The 19,118-nt window shown below is 40.5% G+C and overlaps 2 protein-coding genes across 3 annotated transcripts; one reads left to right on the forward strand and one right to left on the reverse strand.

The window, feature by feature from the left end:
- Positions 1 to 1,005: 1,005 nt before the first annotated feature.
- ubxn4 (UBX domain protein 4) lies at positions 1,006 to 12,354 on the reverse strand. The gene is made up of 13 exons (XM_053876684.1): positions 12,161 to 12,354; positions 11,817 to 11,919; positions 11,302 to 11,330; positions 10,869 to 10,987; positions 10,539 to 10,719; positions 9,438 to 9,528; positions 7,598 to 7,652; positions 6,986 to 7,150; positions 6,712 to 6,839; positions 5,092 to 5,194; positions 2,663 to 2,794; positions 2,054 to 2,265; positions 1,006 to 1,408 (listed from the first exon to the last, which is right to left on the reverse strand). Exons 1-13 carry the CDS (start codon positions 12,240 to 12,242, stop codon positions 1,270 to 1,272), a joined length of 1,539 nt encoding a protein of 512 aa, XP_053732659.1. The 5' UTR covers positions 12,243 to 12,354; the 3' UTR covers positions 1,006 to 1,269.
- Positions 12,355 to 14,638: 2,284 nt separating this feature from the next.
- Positions 14,639 to 18,585, forward strand: nmi (N-myc (and STAT) interactor). 2 transcript variants are annotated; one of them, XM_053876685.1, is made up of 8 exons: positions 14,639 to 14,849; positions 15,735 to 15,893; positions 16,009 to 16,125; positions 16,380 to 16,542; positions 16,858 to 16,964; positions 17,593 to 17,779; positions 17,948 to 18,051; positions 18,381 to 18,585. In XM_053876685.1, exons 1-8 carry the CDS (start codon positions 14,760 to 14,762, stop codon positions 18,582 to 18,584), a joined length of 1,131 nt encoding a protein of 376 aa, XP_053732660.1. In that variant the 5' UTR covers positions 14,639 to 14,759; the 3' UTR covers position 18,585. The 2 variants fall into 2 exon arrangements, with proteins under 2 accessions (XP_053732660.1, XP_053732661.1); XM_053876686.1 differs by lacking the exon at positions 14,639 to 14,849 and adding an exon at positions 14,940 to 15,491.
- The last annotated feature ends 533 nt before the right edge of the window (positions 18,586 to 19,118 follow it).

Below are 19,118 nucleotides of genomic sequence, written 5' to 3' on the forward strand. Positions count from 1 at the left end.
TTCGTCACCGGCGTCAATACCATTGGACAAGGTTTGCTCCTTTGCCCAACATCTTTGTTACTTCATAAATGTACTCAAATAGATGCTAGTAGCTCCTTCCGCCAGTTACCCGTTACTCCATATCTACAACCCCAAAAAACATGGCCACTAGATTTTTCTTTAAGAATAAATACTTTATTACAAATCTGATTGTTCATGGAACTTTTTATGTTCACAAATCAAAATTCTCAAAGGCCTGCCCAAACTAACTGGTAATTTAAATTTATCCTCTTTATAAACACATTGGAAAATATAAAAAAAAACAAAAAAGTTGAACAAACATCATCAGTATGTTTTTCCTGATTAATATTTTAATCAGTCTTATTTTTTGTATATGCTGAATTGCCGCGTAATCTCAATCAAAAGAATACAAAAAAAAAAGAAGAAAAAAAATAAACGCAAGTCCCAGTGCTCACATTTATGCAACTATTACGGTTTTCTGGACTTGACTTAACCTTTTGATAAACTAGATGGAATTGAGTAACCGTGACAACAGAGATGGCGCATTGATATTTCCACTGGAAATTCGTTCTTCATGACGGCATGTATTTCGTGATGCGCAAAAGCCCCACACATGACGTTTCTTCCTGGCAGAGAAGCCTTCCAGGCCATGTAGCCAGGCTGCTTGACTCCTCTCACTAGAAGATGATGGTTCTGACAGGACTGCATCTTCACACATTTTCACACACACAAAAAAAAAAAAAAAAAAAATCTTTCCCTTCCTCAGCATCCTTGAACCTGCCTTCGCATGTGCCTCTAAACTATCTCTCATAAAACAATCAGAAGCTTCCAAGGACCTGGCAACACCATCCACAGCTTTCCCAAACTACGTTAAGACACAGTAATGAAGAAGCATATTAATAAATTAATCTCATTATACTAGCATTTAGTAAATACAAATCATTTTTGCAATCTAAAGTTAATTTCAGTTATTGTTAACACAGGCTGCTAATAATCACAATCACATTACTCCTTATAGACTCTTTATTCATCTTTTTTATGATGTTAGCATCACAGCATCATCAACTGGTAAATGTCTCCGTGTGGATACATGAGTTGTGATCAGAAATGACTGTGTGCAGTCTGAAGTCACCAGTCAGTCTAAATGCAGAATCAAACAGCAACAAAAGGATCCCGGGATTATTTAGATTTGTCCATGCAAGTAAAGCATTGTTAGGGGATAAAACGAAGGTCTGTCTTCAGACGCAAGGATGGCAGAGAGAGATTCTGCTACATTTGCTGAGTTGAGTTTCCATTCCAGGTGTTGTTCTCATCCTCTGTATCCTCCTGTGTCCTGAGCCGACATACTTTGCCATCCTTTTTGAAGTCCTTTGACTGCTTCTCCTGAGTATGTTTACTGAACTGATCTCTGAAAATAGAAATAATACAAGTAAGAAACTTTCAGTTCAGATCAGTAACAGCATTAAGTCATAAACTATTTTACAACAAGGGCATGAATAGAAAAAACAGTTTTTGAGAATTCAGACGGCGCATGCCATTCAACAGGTTCTCGCCTCACCACCGACCTGTGTGGTTTTATTATTCAACATTTCAATGAAAAAAAAAAAAAAGATTTTCATCCAAAATCATGGAATTGTGTTGCAATGACTACATTGAATGAAAACTAAAAAAGCCTGTAGGTGTGCCCCAACCATTGGCAGGCAGTGTCTGTGTACTCGTATGATTGAACGATATAATCGACCATCCATAATGTCATCTATAATTACTTTTTGCTAAAGGCTCACACAAATATCAAGAACATGGTGGAATCTATCAAGCTGCAAGAGGAAAGGAGGAAAAAAATATTTTCACCGGGAGCTTTGGAAAGGTGGACATTCAAAAGCAAGGTTGCAGAAAAGAAGGTAATGAACAGGTGCGACAATGATGTGGAGAGTGCACACATGATTTAGCTCACAGTGGTCCAAAGAATCCTCAGGGAGCTTGCGTGTCCACTCCAAAATACTGAGGGAACACTGCTCTCAACACTAGAGAAAAAGGAGCCGTCTCTTCTCACCTGTTTGGTTTGTTGGGAGTAGATGAGCTTGTGTGAGAATTAGACTGTTGGGGGGGGTTGTTGGAAGGCCCTCCAGGTCTGGACTGGCTTACAAATAGGAAGGAGCTGAGGAACCGCCACACAGCCAGCAGTGGGTAGAAGAGTGAACCCAGGAGAGTCCAAATTCCACCTCCAGAGGACTGGACCACAGTGTTGGTGGATGTGTCAGAATTCTGCAACAGAAAGTGTTTTGCAACTTCAGTGTCACATACTGTAATAGCTTCACAGGAGCAACGGGTCGTCGTCACCAAGTTAAGATTGTAAACAAGAATATAATCATGGGAAATTCTGAACTAAAATGCGATCATTTGTCAATGTGCTATCCAACTCAGTTTCGTGTATCATCCAATAAAATAATCAGAGCCTCTGTAACTACAAATGCCATTATAAGACGTTTTCTTGAATCATGCTTAAAACCACTTTGATAAACATAGAATCCTCCAGAATCTTCGCCTGGGTTTCTCTCGCAGCAGAGCTGACAGACACAGAGGTGGATCTAACCAAAGCACAACTGTTGAGAGTTTCTTGTGTCATAAGTGCAATCAAAACCACGGGAAGTATATAACTCACAGGTAGAAGCACAATTGAAGCACTTGGAGCCAATTCCAACTCCAGTAGAGTCTTGTCCAAATCTTCACTGGTGAACTCCCGACGTGGAAACATTGTGGCAAGTGTGAAGTTCCCATAGCGATTTCCCACTTCCTGAAGAAGAAAGAGGGCTACATGTGAGAAAAAAAAACATTTGGTGGCTTCTAATCCCCAGTTATAGTTTCAGCTACTTCCGCTGTGACACATGCATTCATTTGGACAGGAAGCACAAGACGTGCAGATAAAGACATGTTTCTACCATGTCAACATGATACTCCCATAGCATTTGGGGATTCTATTTTGACATGTTATGACAAAGACACGGAAAGAAAACCAAACCAAACATGGGGACAGCTGCTAATTTGTGATTGACAAGAAAAGAGCAATGCATAACATGAGTGACAGGCTATATCTTGAAACGCTACTTGCACTAATCTTTCGATATCTTAAATTGTAATTTTGTAACATTTTTAAAACATTACAGTGTTTGCATTAATACATGTTTTTATACTTCTGTTGTAAATATTCAACAACAAAAACAAACAATTCAAATGACTGTGTGACATCGATTAGAAATAGCTGTTGAATATTCTTCACTGTTGCTCCTACCCACGTAGTGTTGAGTGAGCAGCAACGGTTGATAACATAGCATGCGTCAAGGGGAGTCCATTTTTAGTGGAATATTTTCACCTCTACCCCTTGACATTCGTTTTTGCAGAGAAGAGCTAAGACAAAGGGGAAGAGGTAAGACCAAGGGCTAAATGGGAGAATTGGGACGCAGCCTAAGACCTCCGTTTACCCACATGCATTATATGTTTTGTAATGTTGACCCTTCTTAAGAGAGTAGAACAGCCAACTCAACTTCATCCTTATATTTATATAACCATTCACTGTTATGGAGTCGACCAATGTCCATCACTACGTTATCTTTTGTAATAACTAGTGCCATAAAGCGTTCCTTTGCCAAAATAACGACTCCAAACCAAACCAAAATAATTACTCGCTACTTCACATTCACAACTCTTTAAAAAGTTTAAAAAGCAGTGTCCATAATACGCATGAAAAGCTTCCGTGGTGGACGTGAAGCCAGCATTAGTCACGTGACGCAGCGCTGGGCATGTGAAAAAAATAATGGCTGAGATCGATGACAGTCCAGGTGTGGGACTCCCATTGTGGATATATTCTCATTATTTTTTCCTTTTTAGCTGTAAAAGACCAGAGGAATATTGTAGTGGTGGCAAGATATGTGGAGGCTCGATAACACGTCCAAAACGAGCATTTCCAATCTGGCGAAACAAGGAGGTTCGCTGGTCTGACGCCACAGGAGAAGCCACTGCAGCCAAACAGCAGTAGCTTGACTTGGGTGCGCCTGTTTCACAGCCTTTATCTCAGAAGCAGTTGAACATACTAGTAGCAGCAAGGTATGTTGTGGAAGACATGCAGTTGTCACTGCAGTTCATGTTTCCAGTTGGTGTAGTTGTGTTGCTGTTGAGATGGTCGTCATCGGTCTGGCACTAGTGTTTGTTCCTGCTACTACTGAGCGCTCTGTAAAAGAGTTGATTATTTTGCACTGCTAAAAGTATAGTTTCTAATCTAAATGATCACAATAAATATGCCCATCAAAAGTTTCAATATTGTCATTTGTTCACCTGCCATTGCACCTTTAGGTCACTAAGTGGTGACTTTGTAATCTTATTATACTTGAAGTGGGTTACAGCTTATAGATCAATAGATGGCCTTTATTACCTGACTATGGAGTTTAGCAGGCCACACAAATGATGATAATTCTGTCCCAATGTTGCTGCTTCCTGACCCAGCCCAATGACTGACTGTTCCAAGATGATTATGTTTGAGCTCCGCTATAATATAGTTTTAAAATAAGTTACTTTTGCAAGGAACTAGTTACTTTGACAGTAATGAGTAACTTGAAGTAACAAAGTTACTTTTGATCGAGGTAAATTCCAGGGGGCATGGTCACTTTTGTCAGATGAATTAAATACAAAGGTCTAATGCCCGGGCGCTAACTGGCAACCTATCACATCATGTTAACCACTAGACCACTGATAAGGAGATGCGTTCCTCTGCAAGTCGAGTACTGCTGTTATGTCACGAGTGGTGGCGGGGTTTGACCCAGGGAAGACGACCAAGCATCGCACCCAGCTGCATCAATGTAATTTATGATCGTATATGAAAATTACAATGCTATCGACTCACTGATTGAAAAGACATGTCTTCTTTCTAATTTGACTCACTGTCAGGAAGTGCAATTTAGGATTTAATTGTTCATTCAAGTAATGTACATCTATAACTGTACACGTTATTCAGTTCAAGTGTACATTACTTTTTAGTTCTAGTTAATGTTTGTGTGGTTTGCACAGTTAACCAGTGACAGATGAGAGGATGTGACTGACCTGAGCAGCAAACTGCCAAGCCTCCAGGAGTTTACTTGTTGACTGGAACTTATTGGTGAAAGAGGAGCCATCCGGAAGACGAAATTGGATCCTAGCTATTACACTAGGGACACGCAAACACACAGACATGTGAACAAATCACTTTAACCACATTATTAGGCATTCTCAAAAAGTACTGTACTGCAGTCGCAAGACAAACTACAATGCATCTGTACTGTCTTTTTACTATTTAGAACGTATTAATACTGCAAATGACAATAAATATTACCAACAAGGAGTTATCTAACCTAAATGAATAAGTCAAATTAATACTGCAAACAGTTTTTTTTTTTTTTAAGTAATAAGTAAGGATGCACCAATCCCAATCCTGGTACTGGTACTGGGTATCAACCTCTTAAAGTGGCATCATGCATGTATGAAAAATTGCTGATCCTAGCATTTAAATGCCTGTCATAATGCCAACATGACAGCGGCTAAAGATACAGTGTTGCTGCAGGCTACAGCAGCGGAGTTTTTAATTTCCACCTGAAGCTGAGTGGAGCAGCAGTTTTCCACTCAGTCACGCAATGATGGATGGATTGCGAGATACACTAGTAATTGAGGATGAGATCGCTCAGTAAATCAGAGATCAGTTAACCCAAATACATTAGGGCTCACCATACAATCGTGGTTCACAGTGGGTTCATTTGTCGCAGACTCAGATGAATGAATGGATGTCTGCAGCAGTTGCGCACGTGTACTTCATAACACAACACAAGTTTAGTTCAGAATATAATCATGGGATACGCTGAACTAACAAATTAGACAACGTGTCACTGTGCTATCCAACTCAGATCCGCACATCATCAAATAAAATAATCACTGAGTCTCTGTAACTATGGATGTCATTGTAAAACTTGGCCAGGTATCGTGCTTTGGTTTCGGGTTTCATGCTGCTGGGAGCTACAGTCCATGCAGGCATTTCAGTCTTGCTCTTACTTTTCAGTCTATTCGTCCCTCTCCACTCCAACTTAAAAATTTGAGAATTTGAAACGATGCAGCAGTGGTGCATACGAGAAAGCAATATTTGGTAAACACTTTGTTTAAATATAAAAAATACCAAGTTTATAATTCCAAATGAAGTCATGTTTTGCCTTTTACTCAAAGCATGACCAGTGTTATCCAGCAGCCTGGAATGAAGGTTAACACTGGTATCGAATCAGTAGATACCCAAAGCCCAGGTATCAGGACCATAAAAATCGGATAGGTGCATCCCTAGTAAGAACTGTTAAGTCTGAAAGCATCCAATTGGAACGGACAATGGCGATGTAGGAAGCTGGAATGCCTCGCTTTGAACATAAATGTTCTGTAAGTGACGAAAGCCTGAGGTATTTGGGTTCGAGCAAATGACAGGGTCCAGTAATAGGCAATGAGGAGGAAAATGAATTCAACAGCAGCTTATACAAAATAATGTTTTGCAACTTGGAGATGCTATCGAACATTTACCAACAGTTGCTGGACAAAAGTCAAGGCTCGTTTCATTTCATGTCAGCAGTGCCCAACGTCAATTATATCAGAGGATGCTAAAATGGCAATAGCTGGACATCACGATTCTTTCAGAGGCATGAATTAATGCATTACCTTCTCTCCCTCACAGACATCTCTCTCCTGGCCTGCTCCTCTGCCTGTCTTGCTTGCAGTTGTGCTTGCTTAGCTGCAAGTTTTTCTTCCTGGTTTCTGGCAAAGCGCGCTGCTCTGTCAGCTCTGTCCTGCAGTTCAAATATATTAAGGTTGTCAATTTGTCATTGAGAGGTTCACAATGATCATACATCTAGTGCACACCATTCACAGTGAATTACAAGTGCAGATAAAATAAACTTGAAAAAACTTTTGAGTTGATGCTGCCAAAACCCACCAGTTCAATCTGCTGTTTGACACGCTCCCGCGCAGCCCGTTCCTCTGCTTTCTCCTTCAGTCTTTCCTCCAGAAGTTGCTTTGTCTTCATCTCCTCCTGCTTTCTCTTAAAATCTTGGATATCTTTCCCCATCTTCCGCCTTTCCATTTCCTTCTCTATCTCATTCTGAAATATAAAACACAGCTGCTCTCAACAACATACTCATGACAGAACAGATTCCACGATGACATGAAGAGAAGGGGAAAATTGAATAAGTCAAACAAATTCCACAATAGATCATTAGTTGGTATAATCGGCAAACGTTTCACATGAAATATTAGATAATTACTAAACAGCATCTTTTCATAAAACTGCTCTACAGTTACGCTTTTTTTTTTAACCTAACTCAGCTGATGCTTACTGCTGCAGTATATATCTTTTAACTTCAGCCCAAAGATCTTTACAAATGATCTTTCAAGTTAAAGTCTAGTTTTCAGTGCCTTGTATTGCAATAATTTATCAGACTTTGCGATTTCTTAAAATCAATAATTACAATTATAAGAGATGCAAAATACAACCACTAAACTACAAACTCAAAAGTATCATCTATCTGAATGAGACGACTGTCTTCACCTCCTCTTCTTCTTTTTTTCTTCTTTCCCGTCGCTCTTCCAGCTTCTTTGTTAATCTGCAAAGAAAGATTTCCAATACGTTAAACTTAAATCAGACTACTTGTAGCAGGACAATGACCCACATCACTGAGCACAAATCATGAGTCAGATTTCCTGTACATGACAAGAGTGAAGAGACAACAACCCATTAAAGTGCTAAGCTTGCTTATCAATGGAGAACAATATCCCTGATGATTGTTTGAGGCGAACTGGTCCAAAAGTCTGCGTAAAAAGACTGATATTTTCCATAGTTATTAGTTATAGATAATTGAGATCAAACCTGTCCTGTTTTTCGTCAGTCAGGATTTGTATCCACAAAATTGAGGACTTTTTTTGTGTTGCTGTCTGTTTTTGTCACTTGTTACTTCTGCATTTCATTTATTCATGGAAGCTTGGTAATAAAGCTCTCCCGGCACGGTTAACCCACCCTTTGCTTTATTAATTAAGATAATAATTATAAAATATTTATAATTATGATAATTAAGTTTAGTGTGAGTAACCCATATGCACAGTACAAAAACTCTTTTCGTGGCGGTGCAGTGTTCTGACGCGCTTATTCTGGAGGGAGGAGATTTTTTACTGTTTCAGTCTGGTTCTCGTTTTTGCTGCAGACAGATCACTTCTTCTAATGTGTCACACTAATAACAGTACCCTAGTAAACAATGACCATGTAACAATACTTCTATTGTTACATCCTGAAGCTGTTGCTGTAACTGGTGTGACTTAAGAGGCACATACTGAGAGGCGCACACCGTACTAACTAAATGGGTGAGGCCAAGAAAAAAATAAAAAGCTCTTATATTAATCCCGCGATGCACTGAACTTGCAGTGGGTGAACCACGATGTAGTCACATCTGAATTACGACCTGCTCGACTTATGTCCACCCGTACTTACGAACTCGGCCAGCAGATTTTTTATTTTTTTTTAATCTGGCACCGCAGTAAGTAGCAGCCTGGCATCTTGTACTGCAGTTACAGCAGCACAGTATCCCAGCATCCCACTCTCACACAGCGATCTACCACTACAGTAGTACCTATAACCCTCGCGACGGCCATTTTGAATGGCGACTTACGGATGGTTGGTCGGAACCAATCCCGGTCGTGAAAATGTGTTTCATAGAAAAAGGGAGAAAATGTTTCCATGTTTCATTGACAGATCTGTCACTAATATGGATCATTAATGTTGAGAATAGTTTAGCTGGGTCTGGAAAGTAAAGGTGGCAAATCTTTCTGCAACCGGAGTAGTCCAGTGTCTAATACATCAAACAAAAATGTGCTTGGTACCCTTTTTATACGTAACACAAATTGTATAAAGATGCTGTGCAGAGGCTTGAAACAGTTACACAATGGTTTCCACAATAGCAACACTGCACATTCACGGGTAAATGCCGATGCAAGAAGTTGCAAAAAAAGGGCAACATCATGTGCTGCCCAAATTCTTAGGGATGTCAATCACTTCTCACTTTGTCGTTGGAGGGCACTTCTTAGTGGAGGGCACTCAGAACCAAGTGGTAGTGTTAAAGGTGAGAAATGGGATTGGACCTAAGACTGACTAAGTCGACTGACTCTGCTTCCATCACGGGTGTTAATGTGCATGTTAGCGCAGAACAGATGAAAAGACGGGGTTTCATCTGAACAAACCAGACACCACCAGGGACTCACATTTACTCTAAATTTTGGGACTTCATAAAAGCATCACAATTGACCACATATAATATATTTCAGTATCTCTGATAATGTAATCTACACAAATAATATGCACTGTTGATCAGTTGTCAATCGACAATTTGCAGGTTCCTTACCTTTCAACTTTAGCATCCATCTGTTCTTGAGTCTGGACACAAGTACCAGCACCACCTAGACCTGCAGCTCCACCTTCAGAAGTTCCCACATCTGAAATGGAAGTGCCCACATGTGAAGGAAAGCCGTACATAATATTGCACAACTATAGTAGTGGCAATTCAGTATCAAAAACTTTTTCTAAAAGCAGGAGTAGTTCATCCATCTATCCCTCCATTATTCATTTATGGTGGTTAACAATAATGCACATATCAAGTTAACAGTATATGGTGACAGACCTAGTGTCACACTAAAATGATTGCTTTAGTAGTTGACTAGTCACAGACTACCTCAACGACGATATGACAAATAGGCATAGGACGTGTAGAAAATGTATCAAAATGTATTAAATTGTGGAAAACCTTCATAAGGTGTTAAATGTTGTCTTGAAACTTTATATTTGAATTTTAATGGCTCAAAATGTGAAGGTATATGCCCTTTGTGAAATGGTCCCTACATTTGACGTTTTGCTTGTGATGGTCACAACTCTTCAGCCATTTCTCTTTAGCGTGGATTGTACAAGGAGAATGATAACATCACAACAAGTTGCTTATCTAATCGTGAACAAGTCGGGGGACTATCATTGCAGCTCGACCTCTATCTCACATATGAATGTTGAACAAATTGGGCCCCTTCCTTGTTGTTTGTGGGTTATTTATTTATTAGGTACTTCTATTATTCCTGTTTATTTGTACTCATTATTATTTATTTTTTTTATGTTTGCACATTATTCCAAAGCACCTTCCTACTTGGTGGGATCCTCACTGACCATGGCAATAAAACTGATTTTGATTTCTTAAAATTTGGTCTCACCTGATATAAACTAATATCTGCGGTCATAACAATCACCTACGCAAATGCAGAAATGTGATGGAAGCCCAGACCTAAATGAAATATTCATGCTCATATGCCAAATTTTGTCAGACAACAAACAGTTACACTACCTTCCATCTTCCTATTATTCGCATTGTGCAATGTCCCAATAGAACTAATGTAAACCGCCTGTTTCAGATCAACGTAAATATTGTAGTCCAACCTGAAAAAAGGTGATGTTCTGGACATACCATTCTCTGCAGCTCCCAAAGAGGGATTAGCGCATTCCATGGACGGCAAACTAATATTAGTTCCTGATTGTGAAGCAGTGGATTCTGCCGGGGCAGAGCCACGGGGGGCAACATGGGCAGAAGCTGGCGCATCATGGTGATGTTGATCGACAGCTGTTTTTCCAACCTGTTGATCGTGCAGCTGCGAATAAGCACAAACACATCATGTTATGTGGACGAGGCAACTAATTCTTGTTGTCGGTTATTTTTTTTCTTTTTGAAAAAAAAAAAAAAAAAAAAATACAGTACTCCCAAAGAAAACAATTGGTATCCACAACAGATGTTGTATACCTCTTTCACTTTCTTGATTCTTCTAATCAGCTCTTCTGCAGTCACAGTACCAGCGATGACTTCCAGAGGTATTCCGTTCTCTCCAATGAAGAAGCAAGACGGTATACACACGACAGGATCTTTACAAACGTTAAAGAACAACTTCCTAGGGTTCAATACAGGGAACAGCACGTTTTCCTTTCTTACATAATCCAAGCAAAATTCTTGATTTAAATGCAGGTGATAAAACAGTCAATAAATTAAATAGTATTCAAACGTTGCACATAAAATCAAACGAACAGAGGTCAACAGATTAAGTTGTGTATATATCCCTTATCACTAAATCCTTCATCACCGTATACATAATTACATTTTAATGACTTCCCCTTATTCAATATCATTCAATATACACTGTAGATTTGAAGACATTTTCCGAGAGCATTAAAAAGGATACATATTTGAGAGAACTGCACGCAGGTCTCGCTGTGGGGCATAAACAAGAACAGAAAAGGAAAACTCTTAGAATGGGCATCAGCAAACATTCTATCAGTAGTTTCATGGACAATACTAGTACTACTACACTCACTCTGACTGAACTGTACACATCTCACTGGCCAGCAAATATAGACAAATAATTCATCCGATTTGCAAATATAAATCTAAACCAGCATGTAAGAGCCATATTTAAATGTGTAAAGACTGAAGCTCAATTTAGCTTAAAAAAGGTAAACAGTAAAAGGTAATAATTCTAGTACGACACTGAAGTCATAATGACTTTGTGCAGACTTTAATGTCGTTACACGCCATATGATGCATTATTAATTACTTTGCGTTTTATTCATAATTTTACACCGTGTACATCGTACGATGTTGACTCTCTTTCTTTACTGTTGACGTTGACACGTCGAATTACCCCTCAGTGGGAAATAAATAAGGAATATCTTATCAAGTCGAATCTAGCCGAGTCACCTTCTGGCGTCCACTTTGATGGCCACACAACAGCTTTGAGCAGCTTCCGCAACTTTGTCGTCTTCCCAACTGCACCTGAGCTGTGTTGACAGTTCGTCCTCTCCTGAATAGACAGGCAATGTGTTTTAACACGCGTCAGACAGCTGTCCAGCAAAATACACCAAAGCAGCATTTGCTCCAAAATAGATTTGTAGAACGAGGTCAATTAAATATACACTGTACATTACTATCAGGCGTACGTGAATTCTGGCAGTCGTCTGTTCTAGATCGCTAGGCTAATGGCCTCGTCTGGCTAAATACAAACGCTGGTCGTTCTCTTCAGATTTTGTGAGAAGACGCCGTACCTGTAATGACAACGACGAAGATATAACCTCGCTGTTTAGCCGAGTTTATGGCATCAGGAATTGAACCGCCGAACCAGTGCATGATTTCCCTTCGAAGATGTTTAGTTCTTCGTGAACGCGACGTCGTCAAATTATTTCTTCTTCCGTTTGGTCGTCGTCCTCCTCCTCCTTCTTCTTCGTGTTCATTGCCGGACCAATGTCAGGTTGTACAAGGTGCATACCGCCATCTAGTGCGTTGGCATTGTACTGTCATTGCACGAATCATAAAGACACTCATTTACCAAGGTATAGTTTTCAGAAAATAAATGTTAGTCTTAGTGTGCAGACCTACTGCTGCGAATTCGCGAATCACATTTTTTGTGCGCTCTCGCTTTTGTTCCGCCTTATCTTAAATGAACTCTCTGGGCACCTGAGTTTTTCACAATGAACAATTCAACTTTGATATCACTCTTTCTAAAGGCTTTAGTAAGTAGCTCATTCACATGTGCTCTGTAATCTGCCTTATACATTATTCTAAATGCCCTTCTTCTGTAGCACAAGCTGTGGTCTTGTATTACTTTGGTAGGAGGCACAGAACATGGAGGAGGGCACACACACACACACACACACACACACACACACACACACACACACACACACACACACACACACACACACACACACACACACGCACACAAGGAAAATGTCCTCAAAAGACATGGCCACGCACACACGCTCAAACACACACACGTTCATATCTCTATCTTTGTTAGGACCGCTCATTGCCATCATGCTTTCCCCAGCCTCTCACCGTTAACTTAACCATCTAAAACACATTACTAACCTTCACCACAACTTAAACTCAATTATAATGACCCAGTTATTATGTTTTTTACCCTCAAAACTCTATGTCGACTTTCCAAAATGTCCTCAGATTAGTGTCTTGTCAAAGATTGGTCCACTCAAGAATATTAACGCATGTACATGCACACACATCACTGATGCTTTCCCGGGCCTCTTACCCTAAACCTAACCATCTAAAACAAATGTCTCACCTTAACCAGGACTCTGAACCAAACTTTATCAAATTTTATTTCATTTTTTAATTCCAATCTTGGTTTATGCATTTTAAGCAAGGGTGAACCAGGTGGCATTATTGAGGGCGCGGCATGGGCCACGTAAATGACAACAATGGAAGGCGGCGCATATATATATATATTTTTTTTTGGGCCACCTCTACTGGCGCACGCACCTGCTGGACAGGTGCATTACTCAGGTGCATGTGAAACACATGACTGTCACCTCCCTGCCCACATCTACCCCTTCCAGTTGACATATTGGTCTCAACAGACGATGCCATCTCTACAGCCCTCCACTTGGCCCTTGCCCTCCTATTGACCAAGGATGTCAGAAGGCTGTTAGTAGTCTTCAGTTTGGCATTCAACTCCATCCTCCCCTTATAGCTCATAAACAAGGTGACTCAGTTGAGCCTCAACACTTCAACATGCAAATGGCTGCAGGACTTCCTGACAGGGAGACCACGGGCAGTATGAATAAATTCAAATATTCTTGAGATTGTCCATGTATCCATGGATGATAGCTGTGGAGTATCTAAAGTCACGCTTTTATCACTGTCGTGAGTCCTGACTAACTTAGCAACCATGCTAACAGTTGCTAAAGTGGTGGAACTGTAATGTCACCTCCTTAAATTGACCTGAGTGAAGACCATCTGTATCAGGTTTATCAGGTCATATCAGGTTTGTTATGTATTTACCACAGACAAGGTTAATAGACACCATTAGACCGGGACTAGTCTAGGAGTTTGTTTACTTGCGCTGCGTAGCTGAAGCTCACCCAGCCGCACATCACCCAGTCCCATTATCCAGGTTGTGGAGTCCGACTGCACGAAGGTGTTCACAGGCATTTTAAGAATTGAAACTGAGCAATAATTCGATCCAATGGAATCATTTGGTTTTCTGGCCCTGCATGCAACCGTACTCACTGTGGCCCAAGCAGAGGGGAACTTCTCAGGAACAGGTCTCCAGCCATGCTGTCATCAGCATAAAGTCTTCAGTTGGGCAGCAAATGTCTTTTCAGTAATAGTTGAGGAATTTGCATCAAGAAGAGCCAGAAAGGGCACATTTAAGTTTTTGTTGAAGTATTTCCAAATACTGTCTAATAACACGTGTAATAAAACACGTGTCTAAATCAGTTTTGTATTTGTTTACATTTGTAATGGATAACTATTTTAATAAAAAGACATATGTGGAAAGAATAAGTTTCTTGTTTTTTTGCGGGCGGTGGGGGAGAAAAGTCAATGTGGAACCGCCACTGATAACACGGACCTAAAAAGGCAAAAACATACCGAAAAAGTTACAATCTGAAAATAAACAACTTTTACATTATACATACATTTACAATACATTTGTAAACATCTGCTTCATGCACTCGTCATAGCTGCGTCAGTCTATTTTCTATTTATAGCCGTCTTCAGGATCTACTGTTCACAACACTTTCACTTTCAATTCTGACGTTTGCGTCGGCTTGTCTTCACTCGTGCGTTCGACAAACAAACCAAATCCGACGAGACCTTCATCGCTGTCGTATTCTCACCTTCAGCATGAATAGTAACGAGTCTATCACAACTGACACTGGACTGGAGCTCGTCAATCCGCTGGAGCGATTGAAGGAGGAAGTGGCCTCATTGAAGGTTCGGTTCGGATTCCGTGTCTTAGTTGCGTAGATAACTGGCTGTTATATATTGTATTGTCTTCAATAACAGTATGATAATGAACACAATATATCCATGCTGTTGTTCTCATATGAAGTTGTCAAAAGTGGAGTTTGTGGCGGGGCTTTTTGATAGTGAAAGTGAATAGATACTCCCCTGTATATAGCCATCCAAGACTCCATCTCAATCTATCACATTAGTAAGCACATGATCAATCTGTTTGTTAGTCCGGTGTTTCCCCCGCAATGCTCCAGAGGGGGCGCTGCGCCACCCTAACGCTGACACGGTGCCTTGGATGATGATTTACTCTTGGTTAGCTACGCTCTCTGTGTCCATCTCAGCAATGTGAAGCTTTTGTTCCTTCAGTCTCACGCTGCCCTCCGAGGCAGCCTCCTTCACGCCCCCTGATTGTCCACAACAGCAGAGATTATGGAAAGATGGAAAGGTTTTTCTTTCTTCTCAGAACTCACCTGAAGTCAAGCGTAAACACTGGCACGTAGTTCGCTTTTTTTGTCTCCCTCTTGTGGATTATTGTCGAACTGGATCTTCGTTTGAACTCAGTTCAGACTGGAATTTTGAACTTCTTGTGATTTTCTGAGTTTATCTTTTTGCCATGCACTGGTCAGTAAGCCCGGTGTTCTCTCCCTGTTGGTTATTCATGGCGCAATGATTTGTCTAAATGTAGTAAAAATGTTGTAAATCCATTCTAATATCTCATGTTAGGTTATCACTCAAGAATCAAGTGTGTTATTACTCAGTCTGCCACAAATCTTTGTTGAGCATTGGTGTGTATTCAGCATATATGTGTTGTATTTTTGTCAGTTCCTTGCAAATCCTAAACCATTACTTTATTTTGCAATCAAGAAAATGGTGGAAAAGGCAGATGACCAAAAGGGCTGCACGCTGTTGGAAAAATACGACGAAGAGGACGCGAAAGCCAATGCCCAGCGGAGAATGCTTTCCTTAGCCAATGAACAGGAAGGGCGCCAGAGAGCGTTTGCTGAGGAAATGAAAACTGTTCAGGTGAAAAGCTGCCCTCCATTTTTGATAATTTTTTTTTTTATTATTTTATAATTATTTTCTTTTTGGGTGTGTGAGTGTGTACCTGAATTTAAAATTCCTCTTTTCTGTTATGTAGGACAAAGTCCTGGACATGAGCAAAGTCAAACTGGAAATGGAGAATGAATTGAAGAGACTGCATGATGAGCTGGAATCCAAGAAAGCGGAGGCTGCCAAACTGAAGCAGAAATTTGAGGTAGAACATGTAGACATTTGTTTGTTTATGAGTTGTCCGTACAAAAGCGGATTCAGTCTGTGTTACACTGTACGCCGATTCAGTCCCAGCCTGTCACAACGGCGTTTCAGACAGCCCTTTATAGTGTTGTATGAACACATCCAATCGGAAACCTCTTGCAGCACACAACAGCTGCCGTGAATGTTCTTGCCTTCAGTGTCCTTTAACATGTCACAGTTTAATACAGGTGATATGCCTAATTTTGCTTTCCCCAGATTGATGCTACCATTCCGCACAGAGAGGTCAAATTTACCGGACCACATTTGTACGAGGGAGTGGATAACTACAGATCCATCAGAGGAGTATTTGCCATCAGCCAGACACCAACTCTACTGCTTACTGGAGGACAAGCAGTCATCGCCTTCGAGGATGAGACAGGTGCTTTTACCTATTGACTACACTGGAGCAGAGCATCACGCGCCTGTTTAGCTGCTATATATATGTCTTTGATTTCATTCTTTATTCCTGGCTATTTTCAGCCTGCAGACAATGTGATCCCCTGATAGAGTGCATCTTCATCATCAGCAATATTTTCTGATTCTTTATATACATTAAAAAATAATTCTCTTCTGAAGGAATGATTGATTGAAAAAAACCCAGCAAAAGCAACATTGAAAGCTCTGAAAAAGTGTGCCTGCTCTTGATGCCTGAACAGATGATGGATTGACTATGTATACTATTTTCTCTCTGTAGTGGCTTCTCAGATCCTGAAGCTAGCCAAGTGCTCTGTGGCCTGTGAGCAGACCGTTTTGACTGTGAAGCCAAAGAGAATATGCTTGAACCCCACTGTTCTGTTTGAGGTACTAACACTAGCAATTACATTTTATGCTCCATATCAGCTTTCTTTTTTAATTTGCACACCAGACGTCATGTCACCAGTGTAAACAAAAGGCAGTTACATAACAGTGATATTTGTCTGCTGTAAGATGTAATTGTGTCAGTTGATGTTTGCTATAGTCAAAGCTGTAACAAGCTTTGTTTTATTTGATTCCTCTGGTGTTTCAGAGCCAGAGGTTGAGGCATTGTCATCTTCTTCTTGGCTATGACATCTTCTCACAGAGTACATCAAAACCTCCAGAAATGACTATAGTACCTGGTATATATTACAGAAATAAGACAGTTTTTCCTCAGCACAGCTTTCCTTTATAGATCAGGGACTGAAACCCATGCCTCATTTTCACATTATCCAATTCCAACTTGATGTTCTTAAGGCAGTATCTTTGAAAATGCTTAATGACTAGCTTTGAAGAAGACTTCTGACAACACAAACTGGAAGGGCGAAATGCTGGGATGGGGTGGATGGTGATAGATTTGATGGCAGTAGATTCATTTGATTGGAATACCGTGAAGAGGGAATGCAATGAAATAAGAGTACAATATAAACATACTACGTGATCATGGGAGTCAACTTAAATATCTGTGCTCCAGATCCACCTTGAGGTTCCTAAAAATGAGCTGAAGGTCACCGACATCCCTGCAGTCACGTCTGAAGAGAGGACCAAGACCAGTCTGGAGCTGAGCTTCTGCCGTGCGAGCACCGGAGGAGGAGAGGTTGAGAGAGTGGAGTATGATGCCACCGACGGGAGTGCTGTCATCACCTTTCTGCACACTGGCGGTATGAAGTAACCTTCGACAAGATGTCAAATAACAGACACAGTTTGTGTGGGTACTCCATCTGTAGCTGGTGTTTTGTGAGGGACAGTGATCTGTTCCATTTTTTTGTTTAACAAAGGAAGTGGGGACTGGATGTGACATACATTTAATGTGTAACTGTTGGTTGCAGTGGCAGAAAATCTTGTTCAGAGAGGGAAGTACAATGTGAACCTCAACAAACAAGTTGCAGTGAAGGTTGAGCCCATTTACAAATACAAGCTGCTTCAGTTTCAGGTGAGTTTCGATGTACAGTATAGATACCTTGTTACGCCCTGTTTACTCTTGAGATGAAACCATAGAATCCAAAATGTTTGTGTGTTGGATGAGACATTCATTTGTGCAGAGTGGGGCGACGCCGTCGCTGCATAAACTGCAGAAACAAAGACAATGGTGTTGTGTGTGTCTGTGTGTGTGTGTGTGTGTGTGTGTGTGAGAGAGAGAGAGAGAGAGCAAGAGATTTGTCAAACTTGTCCAACTATTGAAAATCTTTGCACTTATACTTGGAATCTGTGTGTGTGTGAAATGGCATGAATTATGCAAATAATTTGTGTGAATTGTCTCAGACCTTCTGCGGGACCTCAAAGCGAACAGTACTCATAGATGACATAGAAGACGATGAAGATGTGGAGGACCTTTTGGACTACCTTGAGATCCACTTTCAGAAGCCCAGCAACTATGGTGGTGAAATTGAATGCATCAAGTACATCCCTGGCCAGAAGGCTCAACAGGCCTTCTTTCAACTGAACAGCACGGCCCCCCAAAAGTGAAGCCCTCTTTTGGACGAGTGGTGATGTCTTCAAAAAAGAAAATGCTATTCAGGAATCTGTCTTTTTTCTCTTTTCTCTCTATCCAGGAAATTCTACTTCCCTCTTTATTCTCTTTACAAGTAATATGGTGACACATACTTAACAGTGCATTTTATTTTAACGCAAGCAAATACCAGCTGAGATTTAGTGCATTTGCTCAGAAATAAATGAAGGTGAGACTGTTTTAATCTAAAAAAGTTCGAGTGAGCAATTTTATGATCAACTGCTGCCGAGTCTTCGAGGAAAACATTTAACAAAAAACATTTTTATTTTATTTGAGTTACAAATAAATAAGGTCCATACTGTATGCCACTTGGTGGCGGTAATGCACCGCAAAGTTTACCGACTGACAAAATAGACGAAGAAGTAGTAAATGATACGCGCATGCGCGAAGTCAAGGTGAATTTTTGACTCAGAAGTTCGCGTATGTCGTTGCTTTTACTAGGACAGGTGATATTGTCATCGATGCTGTATGAACTTTGTAACCGTAACCGT

This window comes from Synchiropus splendidus, chromosome 10 (genome assembly GCF_027744825.2).
Source record: "Synchiropus splendidus isolate RoL2022-P1 chromosome 10, RoL_Sspl_1.0, whole genome shotgun sequence".
In the NCBI taxonomy this organism is placed as follows: domain Eukaryota; kingdom Metazoa; phylum Chordata; class Actinopteri; order Syngnathiformes; family Callionymidae; genus Synchiropus; species Synchiropus splendidus.